Source organism: Condylura cristata, unplaced genomic scaffold (genome assembly GCF_000260355.1).
Source record: "Condylura cristata isolate star-nosed mole 26May11 unplaced genomic scaffold, ConCri1.0 scaffold00034, whole genome shotgun sequence".
Taxonomy (NCBI): Eukaryota; Metazoa; Chordata; class Mammalia; order Eulipotyphla; family Talpidae; genus Condylura; species Condylura cristata.
This window is the reverse complement of record NW_004567135.1, coordinates 3,462,569-3,472,307: the sequence shown is the minus strand read 5'-3', so window position 1 is coordinate 3,472,307 and position 9,739 is coordinate 3,462,569. Positions and strand designations below refer to the sequence as shown.

At 55.0% G+C, this 9,739-nt stretch overlaps 2 protein-coding genes across 2 annotated transcripts in view; one reads left to right on the top strand and one right to left on the bottom strand.

Moving 5' to 3' along the window:
• Nucleotides 1–2,019: 2,019 nt before the first annotated feature.
• Nucleotides 2,020–2,949, top strand: LOC101630096 (olfactory receptor 10P1). Its single transcript, XM_004692458.1, has one exon. It carries the CDS (start codon nucleotides 2,020–2,022, stop codon nucleotides 2,947–2,949), a length of 930 nt encoding a protein of 309 aa, XP_004692515.1.
• Nucleotides 2,950–3,499: 550 nt separating this feature from the next.
• ITGA7 (integrin, alpha 7) overlaps nucleotides 3,500–9,739 on the bottom strand; it is a 30,767-nt gene continuing 24,527 nt past the window's right edge. Inside the window, exon 25 of the mRNA XM_012732292.1 lies at nucleotides 3,500–3,549. Coding sequence (XP_012587746.1) covers nucleotides 3,500–3,549 — 50 coding nt within the window. The remainder of the gene's footprint in view (nucleotides 3,550–9,739) is intronic.

Below are 9,739 nucleotides of genomic sequence, written 5' to 3'. Positions count from 1 at the left end.
CGGAGCACAGGCCTGGCTGCACTGAAGTGGCAGGCCTGGCCGGGGGAGGGGGTCGGGCGCCCCCTCCCCGCTCTGCAGGGCGGCAGCAGGCGCCGGCCGCGCCCACATGCAGGACCCGCCCTGGCCGGGGGAGGGGGGCTGCGCAGGCCGCTCGCCGCCGTCTGGCCCCCACGCCGACCCCAAGTAACAGCCTGGGCGCCTGGAGCCCTGGTTCCTCGTCCACGATGGCAGAACAGGGCGGCACCAGACCTGCCACAGCGCTGCCGAGACGCGGCGCCACGCTGGCCCGGGGGCATCTCCGCAGCGGTGGCTTCGCGGGCCGGTAATGGGGAGCCCAGGTCCACGAGCAGCTGGCAGGATTGAGCTCGCGCCCAGCGGCTGCAACGGCGGCTGCGCTCCTACTGCTGAGACTTAGTCCCTGTGGCTCCCAGGGAGGCCCCAGTGGAGGCTTTTCTAGAAAGTGCTGGGACTGAGGGACAAGCCACGTCCCAGACAGGAGGGTGAGGGCGCCCTCTTCAAAGAGTTGGGAGTGTCTGCTGTAAGAGGGAGGATGCTCTACATAAAATACTAAATATTTAAACAGCCCAGGGCCTCGCTGGTGGCGCCAGCGGTTAAGTCTCAGCTCTAACGAGCTATCTGCAGCCACTGCAGCCTAATACAGCCCCTGGCCAGGGAGCTGACCACATGCTGCAGACCTCTCCTGCCTTGCCCGCTGCTCCCCTCAGCAGTGCCTTTCAGCGGATCTGCTTGTTCTGCTCTGCACTGTGTCTCTGGGGAATCCTCTCACCCCCACACCTCTGGCCCCCAGCTCTTGTGTGCAAAAATAAATTTAAAAAACCACACCTCTGGCCCCCAGCTCTTGTGTGCAAAAATAAATTAAAAAATTGAGCCAGCCCCAATATAATGAAGACGTTTCCTGCAGTCAAAAGAAGACAGAGCCAGCTGGGGAGTCCCATCCCTGCAGATATCCAAGCGACATCTAGGTGTAGATACGATCCAAGCATTGTCACGCTGGAATAGACGCCCCTCGAGGTCACTTCTAGCCCTGAAACACCACGGGTAATTATTTCTGACCCTGAGGAGGAGCAAAGCTCCCACAGGGGTGGGACTGGAGCTGGCGATAAGGATGCCTGGGGCTTAACGGAACTTAGAAACGCCCGGCAGGGGGCGCACGCAGCAGCGCCAAGCCAGGGGAGCCGGGGCTAGACGGCCGCCCTGGGCCGCGCACGCGCCCAAGGGGCCCTCCCGGGTGGCGCAGCACGGAGAAGCTAAAGCCACGGCAGCAGGAGTTCGATCCCCGCGCTGGAGGTGACCCACAGGGCGCGGCAGACCTCTCCTGACCCCCCGCTGCTCCCCTCAGCAGTGTAATGGGTCAGTTGGCCTGTTCTGCTCCCCACTCGTCTCTGGCGAATCGGCTCACGGCCCCCACACCTCTGTCCTGTACCCCAGTTCTGTCTGCATAAAGAAGTAAATCTTAAAAAAAAAAAAAAGCAGAAGTGGCCAGTCCTTGCCCCTCCCCCCACTTCCAGGGCAGATGTGGGGACCCAACTGTGTGAAAAGCGCTTCTGTGGACCCCCAAAGCATGAGCGCGGGCAGCCTTATCGCAGGCTGGTGCTCTACACCCGGGGGCTCGGACCCGAGTCCGCCCGGGGAGCTCGGTCCATGCAGGGAAAGGGACGGGGCCCAGGACATGGCAAGCCTCACCCCACTCGGGAGAAAGACCCGGGTGCGGGGCTGGGGTCCTGCGCAAGGGCCCCAGGTCCTGGACACAGTCCCAGCTCCAGCGGGAAACGTGCGGGGCTGCGGTCCCGACACCTAGATCCCAGCTGCAGGCGGCCGTCCCTGGCCCTGGCGCCGGCCCAGACGGGCCACCTCCCCCGCTGAGGCCGCCGCCCCTCGTCAGCCGAGGCTGGAGCCGCCTCGGGGAGGACGCGCTGCGCGGCCACGTCCCAGACGGGCGGGCGGGCGGGCGGCGCGTCAGCGAGTCTCTTGCCGGTGCCCTAGGTCCCCGCCGGCGGCATGGCTGAGGAAAACCAGACTGAATTCCTGCTGCTGGGCTTCTCTGACCTCGGGGCGCTGCGGGGCCCCCTGTTCTGGGTGGTGCTCCTGCTCTACCTGGTCACCTTGCTGGGCAACGCGGTCATCGTCCTGCTCACCCAGGCCAGCCCGGCCCTGCGCACGCCCATGTACTTCTTCCTGCGCCACCTGTCGCTGGTGGAACTGCTCTACACGGCGGACATCGTGCCGCGCGCCCTGGCGGACCTGGCCGCGCCGCAGCCCCGGGCCATCTCCTTCCAGGGCTGCGCCGCCCAGATGTACATCTTCGTGGTGCTGGGCATCGCCGAGTGCTGCCTGCTCACCGCCATGGCCTACGACCGCTACGCCGCCATCTGCCGGCCGCTGCGCTACTCGGCGCTCATGAGCCGCAGGGCCTGCGCGGCCATGGTGGGCACCTCCTGGCTCATGGGCGTCGCCACGGCCACCACGCACTCCTCCCTCATCTTCACGCTGCCCTTCCCGCGCCGGCCCGTCGTCCCGCACTTCCTCTGCGACATCCTGCCGGTGCTGCGACAGGCGAGCGCAGGCCGGCGCCGGAGCGAGGTCTCCGTGATGACCGCCACGGTGGTCTTCATCATGATCCCCTTCTCGCTGATCGTCACCTCCTACGCGCGCATCCTGGGCGCCATCCTGGCCATGGCCTCCACCCAGAGCCGCCGCAAGGTCTTCTCCACCTGCTCGTCCCACCTGCTCGTGGTGTCGCTGTTCTTCGGCACGGCCAGCATCACCTACATCCGGCCCCGGGCGGGCTCGGTGCTCACCGACCGCGTCCTCAGCCTCTTCTACACCGTCGTCACGCCCATGCTCAACCCCATCATCTACACGCTCCGGAATAAGGAGGTGGCAGCGGCCCTGCGCAGCGTGCTGAAGAAGCAGGTGTCTGCGCCCTGAGCGGCCGCCCGCGCCCCCTCCCTGCCCCGCTCCCCGACTGCCCGGGGTGAGCTCGCCTCGCCCAGCGGACACCGTGTCCCAGCTGAAAGAAATGAGGCTTCCGGCAGACAGCGCGCAGGTGAAGGCTGTCGTAGCGCTTCTGCGCATCCCAGGGCACCTGTACCCGGAGCGTCGTTAGGGCAGGTAGAGAGGACGGCGGCCCTGGCGCTGCGGAGGAAGCCCGGTGTCTTCTCCACTGTCCACGTTCCCCAGCAAGCGATGGTAGACTCTAGACCTGTAGTGGGGACGCCCTCAGTGCTGAAGGCAGCTGCCTGCCAGCCTCACTGGCCCAGGGGCGTGGCAGCGTTTGCCTGGGGCTTTGGTCTGGTTTTTGCCCAGAAGCACACGGCAGTCTTGTCCGCGCGCTGGAGCCTTGGAGTTATTCCACGTGGATGCTTTCTCACTTTTCCCCAGCTCGATCTTTTGATAACCTCCGGTGTCGCAAATACTACGTCCCACCAAGCCAGAAAGTCTTTGCCTTCCTTGTTCTCCAGCCAAGTGTGCCATAGGCCTAGTCCAGGGCCTCCTTCACAGCCCCTCTGCCCCCGGGAGCCCGGGGTGCTGCAGAGAACCAAGGAGCAGGTGGAACCACGGGGACCCCCGGTCAGTGCAGGCCTCCCTGCTGATCACCACCGGTGCGGGCTGAAACTCCTTCCTAGCCTCCGGGTCCTGCTGTTCCCGGCATAGGACGCCAGGCCTGGCGTTGGCTGAGTAGGGAGAAGGAGCAGCTGTGTCTCTCCCTGGCATCGTCCTGGCACCCACCTGGCCCCTGGTCCCTGGACACAGCCCCAGAGTTTCTCAGCTGACCAGTTCCGGTCTGCGGGTTCTACTCACCGAAGCCTCTAGCGTGGCTCTCAGGCCTCCCAACACCTGTGTTTTGTTAATAAATTAACTTTCCACTTCATCATCCGGGCAATTTCTGGATGATGTCAAGAATTTTGACTGACAGTTGGCTTGGAGGTTGGAGGCAGCCGAGCGGAACCTTAACCTGGCGGCCTGGGAAGGAAGGAGGAAGGCGTCAGAGAGCACCCAGACGCAACTCAGGTCAGAAGACATAGCACGTGGCTCAGTCAGGGCGGCCTCAGCACTCCTGGTGCTCAGAGAAGAACCCACTGGCCCTTCACCCTCAGGAAACCACGATGCAATGGGAGTGGGGTGGGGTGGGGAGAAAACAAGCCAGGGAAACACAATGAGGATGATTGTAAAATTAGACGCGTAGAGACTGTGACATTCCAGGGGGAGATTCTGGAAGACTTCCTGGAAAAAGTGGCTCAACGCATTTCTCCCACCCTCACATGAGGCACAGTGGAAAGGCTAGTTCTGATGCTACTTGGGGCAAGACAGAGGAAGGCTGGACACATCTATCTGGGCTTGGCGGGGAAAATTCCTTCTACTCTCCCTTTACCACATAAGAGAAATAATGCATAGCAACAAAATTTTTAAGTGCTGGTTTTACATAAAGATTTCCAATAAAATATTTACATTTTTGCAAGAAATTTGAGCTTTACTTTGTGAATGTAATTTTTCTGTTAGGTTGTGTGCTTGAAACTCCTGATAAAGATCTTTAAGTACTAATTTTTTTTTAATTTATTTATGTATTCACTCAAGAACTGGGTCACAGGCCAGAGGTGGGGGTGGGGGGTGGTAAGAGGACTCCCCAAAGACAGAGTGGGGAGCAGAACAGGCAGACTGACTGAAACACACTGTTAAAAGAGGGGGGGTGGACAGGAGGAGTCTGCTGCACCCTGTGGGTCACTCCCCGGCCAGGTATTGAACTTGTGCTACAGTGGCTGTGGACAGCTTCATAGTGCTGCGCTTTAACCTGTTGTGCCAGCAGGGAGGGCCTAAGTACTGATTTCTTAAAGTAATTACTGTAAGAAATCACTATCCAAGAAAACCACTCACAGGTATGGATGATTAAAAAAATGTATTATCTTTTTCCAAAGTCATTCAAAATGTTTGCAGTAGCTGAAATTACATAGAATTATATATTATGTCTAAAGCCCTTATCTTTCAGCAAACATTATTAATGTCAAAAATTCTTATAATCATAACAAGGATTTGAAATCAAATCACATGAAATGAAAATTAATAATAGCAGCTAATACTATTTAAGTACCTACTCCATTAGGGAGTGACACAATGCTATTTCTTTTGTAGGAATTGTCTTACTTTATGCCAATAAAAACTTACGTGATAGGGCCCTCCCTGGTGGCGCAGCCGGTTAAAGCACTGCACTGAGAAGCTAAAGCCACTTCCGCATGAGTTCGATTCCCGCCTGCCCCGGAGGTGACCACATGGCGTGGCAGACCTCTCCTGACCGCCCGCTGCTCCCCTCAGCAGTGTGCTTCGTGGATCTGCCTGTTCTGCTCCCCACTCTGTCTCTGGTGAAGCCTCTCTCCGCCCCTGAGCCTCTAGCCTGTACCCCGGTTCTGTATGTACAAATAAATAAATCTTTAAAAAAAAAAAAAAACTTACGTGATAGGTATAGAGATGAATCCCAAAATTGTGAAACATGAAGCTTATATAATTTGAGATGGCTGCATTTCATAAAATAAAATAAAAGTTATGAATATAAAGTTAGGAACAAAATTTTATTTCAAGTAAAAAAAATAGAAACATTTGTAAGCTGGCAAATACCACAAATGACATACAATCCAGAAAATAATACATTTTATAAGTAACTACCTGGCCGTGACTTTTTTGCCCTACATTTTTTGCTATGTACCAACCTTCGTTACCTTTATATTCATTGGACAATGATTTTGCAGCATACTTTCCACAAAGAGATTAGAAAAATGATTTGTCTTTCCCCTGGCAATGTTGATTAAATTTTGCTGCTCTTTTATTGACAGGTGTCTTACAGAAGACACAAAAATATTTAGACGTCTCCCAGGATCTTAACAGATAGTAAATGACCATCAATATGTGATCTTGGACCAGCCTGCAACATCAAAGCCCCTTCCAAACCTCTGAGCCAGGCTGCTGTCTAGAACCCACTCCAGCTTTTGATTGACACCCTTACCCAGTTCCATACTCTCTGCTCTTAAATTCTCCAGTAAAGTAAGAGACCCAGTCCCCTTTTCAGTGCCCCTTAACCCTAAGGACAGACACAGGGTCCTCCATCCCCAGTGGGTCTCTGAGGGTCTGGGGCTCTCTGGCCACAGCAAGGACATACATCAGAGAAAACTCTTTCCCAAATGGCTTCCTTCTTCCTTCCTTCTTCCTGGATGGACGTGATGGACGAATTTCTATTTATCTCCTCACGTCCAGCTGCAGTTTCAACCCCTACTTGGACAGCACCTAAGGATAGAGTTGCCAGATTGAGCACATCTGGCATCAAGTTAAGTTTTATTTTCTAGTAAACGATAAATACTTTGTTTTTGTTTTGGGGGGTTTTAAGATTTTTTATGCATACAAGAGCTGAGTTGTACACCAGAGTTAGGGGGAGGATTCAGATCGACTGAAACACGCTGCTAAGGGGGTCAGCAGGGAGACAGGAGGGGTCTGCTGTGCCCTGTGGTCAGCTACACGACTGGGGATTGAGCTAATGTCGCATTCACTCGCGATAGCTTGGTAAAGCTATGTCTGTGGCCCCTTGCACCACCAGGGAAACCCAATAAGGAATAATTTGTGATGTACATATGTCTCAAATACTTCTTTCCATGAGAAGAAAAAACGGGTGCTAAATCATTCTGGCCAGTTAGTTCATGGAACATATTTATGCTTAAAAAAATTGTTTATCTAAAATTCAAATTTAACTCAACATCTGGTTCTTTTCCTGACAACTCTACTTAGGGACCTTGAAAATAAGGACTTCAGCCTCGATTGCTGATGGTTGCCATCTCAGGTGAGAGAAGCGTGAAACCTTCTAGGGTTGATCCAGACCAATTTCATCATATCCTCCTCCCCTTGTCCTGTTCAGACACCTCCCTATTAGCAAGGGGAGAGTCTCTCCCCTTGTCCTTTTCAGACACCTCCCTATTAGCAAGTCATTCCTTGGTCTGACTTTGATGCTTCGTGTTATACTCTCAGTCTAAGTATATCCCACCCCAACCTTGGTGGACTGAGAAAATGAGTTCATGTCCTTTCATCAGATTTTTCTGCATTATAACAATATTAAATATAGAAGAGAAACAAGCACTCTTGTGTTCACTGGAGCACCATTCCAATAGGCAAACTATGGAACATAAAATATAGATGGTTGGATAAGGAAGATATGGTATAGGGACGTGGTGGAATACTACTCAGCTCTCAAAAAGATAAACTCTTGCCATTTGCAGCAACGTGGATAGAACAGAATGTCAAGTAAACCAGAGAGGTTGTGTCACCAAATAAGGGACGAGATAAAGCCAAGCTAATAATGAAGCCTAGAAAGCTGAGTATAGAACTGTGGCTACCAGAGCGAGAGGGATGGGGAGAGACAAAGTGGGAGGGAGTACAAGGACTATGGGGGTGGACCGTGGGTGCTTTGTGATGGGTGATGTTGGCCACGGATGTTGACTCAGTCATTAATGAACAAGAAAATTAATTCTTCCGAGCCAGGGTGCCCACCCGTCTCTGCCCGAGGCAGTACCAGTCCCGCTCATTCCTGACTCTGAGTCCCATTCCTTGCCCTGAAATTTGAACTGCAAAACAATGGAAATTACTTTGGAGGGCTATTTGGCAATATGTTTCAAAAGCCGTAAAACTGTGCATACGATTCATGTAGTTTGTGCTCAGAAAAGCAAAAAGCATAAGTATACAAAGTACAACAATCTTGACCCCAGTAATATTTACAACAAATAAAAAATATTAACTCCAGTGGTAGGAAATTGCTTAGGAAATCATAGCACATGTATATAACCAAGTTAGATCCTATATGAATGTTAAAATTGTGTTCTAGAAGTCTACTTATATGGTAAATGCTACAATATAGTTTAATAAAGGGGAAAATAGCGCCCTCCCTGGTGGTGCAACAGGGCTAAACACAGCTCTATGAAGCTCCACAGCCCCTGCAGCTGAGCTGAACCCCGCCAGGGAGTGACCCCCCAGGGCGCAGCAAACCTCTCAGACCCTCCCGCTGCTCCGCTCAGCAGTGGGTTTCAGTAGCTCTGCCTGTTCGGCTCCCTGCTCTGTCTCTGGGGAATCCTCTCACCCCCTGCCCCTCTGGCCTGTACTCCAGCTCAGTGTGCATAAATAAATAAACCTTTTTTCCAGTGGAAAATAAAGGTTAGAGAGCAATTTAGACAATATAATCCCAGCTTTAGTTTTTAAAAATATGTATATATACGCGCAGGAAAGGGAAACCAGGTACAATACTTCCCCAAGGACATTATTAACCCCCAGATGTTAATAGTTATTCTCATTTCTTGCAGCTGAAGGGGGTGGGGCTGGCTCTCCCCCGCGCCCCCTGCCTAAACCGCAGGCCTGGCAGCCCCACCCCACGCGAGGGAGAGCCCGACACCGGCCGCGCCCGCAGAAGGGCCTGCAAGACGCGCGGCTTTGAATGTGCCGGATCTCCGCGCCGAGCACGGCCGGCCTGGCTTGGACCGGAGAGAGAGGCCAAGCGCAGCCCCCTGGCCGGGGCAATTTGCCCAACGGCTGGGCCCGTGGCCCCAAGGCCGCCCTGTGCCGGTGGCTCATGCCCAGAGTTAGTCCACTGCCTGGCAAGTGGGAAAGGCACTTTTTCAACATCTCTGCAGAGCAGCGCCAATGCTCGAAGACAACGAGTCGCTGACGTCGCACAGATCTGCCCTCCGATGCCACCGCAGACTGGCTGAAGCCACTGCCGAGGGGCAGCGGGCAGGTCAGGGGGCGCCCGCTGCGCCCCGGGCTCCCTGCGGGCAGCTTGGGGTGCTGCGCTTTAACCTGCTGCAGCACCAGGCAGGGCCCTAAAAGTTAGCATTTTTTCACATGAATCAGAGGAGCCAGGACCTGAGTTCGCTACAGCCATGTCTACTCTGGCCAGGGAAGACCACAAACTTTCAAAAGCTAAAGGATACTAAGGTCAAAGGACACTAAGGTCAAAGGTGAAGGGAAAGTACCCCAGAGCTTACTGCTTTCGTGGGGGAGGACTTGGGGCCGCCCGCTGCCAGCCCAAGACAAGAGGAGCCTTTCTGTGCATGTCCCGTGATCTGTCCTATGACTCAGAACATTTTTATTCAAATGAAGATAGAAGTCGGGGCGGCAGGCCCTGGGGTCCGTGCTGGCGACTGGACGGGAGGTGAGGACGAAGGGGGCGATGAATCGGTGACGATGAGGGAAAGGGGAGCAGGGTCTCTGGCCAAGCGCACAGAGGTCAGAGAAGGGTCTGGGGACACAGGGCCGCTGCCGTTAGCCCCAGACCCCGATGCTCGCCCCCAGCAACACCCCGTCAGGGAAACCGTCCCCTCGGAGCCCCGCCCCTGGCCCTCGGCCAGCTCCCCCTCGGTGGGGACAGGAGGGAGAGAGGCCCAGCACCGGGAGCTCCTGAGATCCTCTTACCCAGGCTGAGCACATGCAGCGTGGCTGGCAAATCCGTCCTCCCCCGCTGCTGCGCCAGTTTTAATTAATTCCCTGGGGTCAGTTTCCCCAAGGCCAGGCCCCAGCCTACCGCCCCTCCCGAGGCCCCTCCCGCCGTCCCGCCGCCAGTCATTGCCGGCTCCCACCGCCTGGTGCCCCCAGCACGGTGGCGTCACAGCCACAGCAATGCCACGGTGACTTCAGTCCCTCAATTTTAAAAAAGGAACAGTTGGCATGCCTCCCTGGTGGCGTCGCGGGTCAGGGGACT

What these genes read in the sequence shown, in the direction of transcription:
- LOC101630096 (XM_004692458.1), top strand. Translation starts at nt 2,020, where the DNA reads ATGGCTGAGGAAAACCAGACTGAATTCCTGCTGCTGGGCTTCTCTGAC.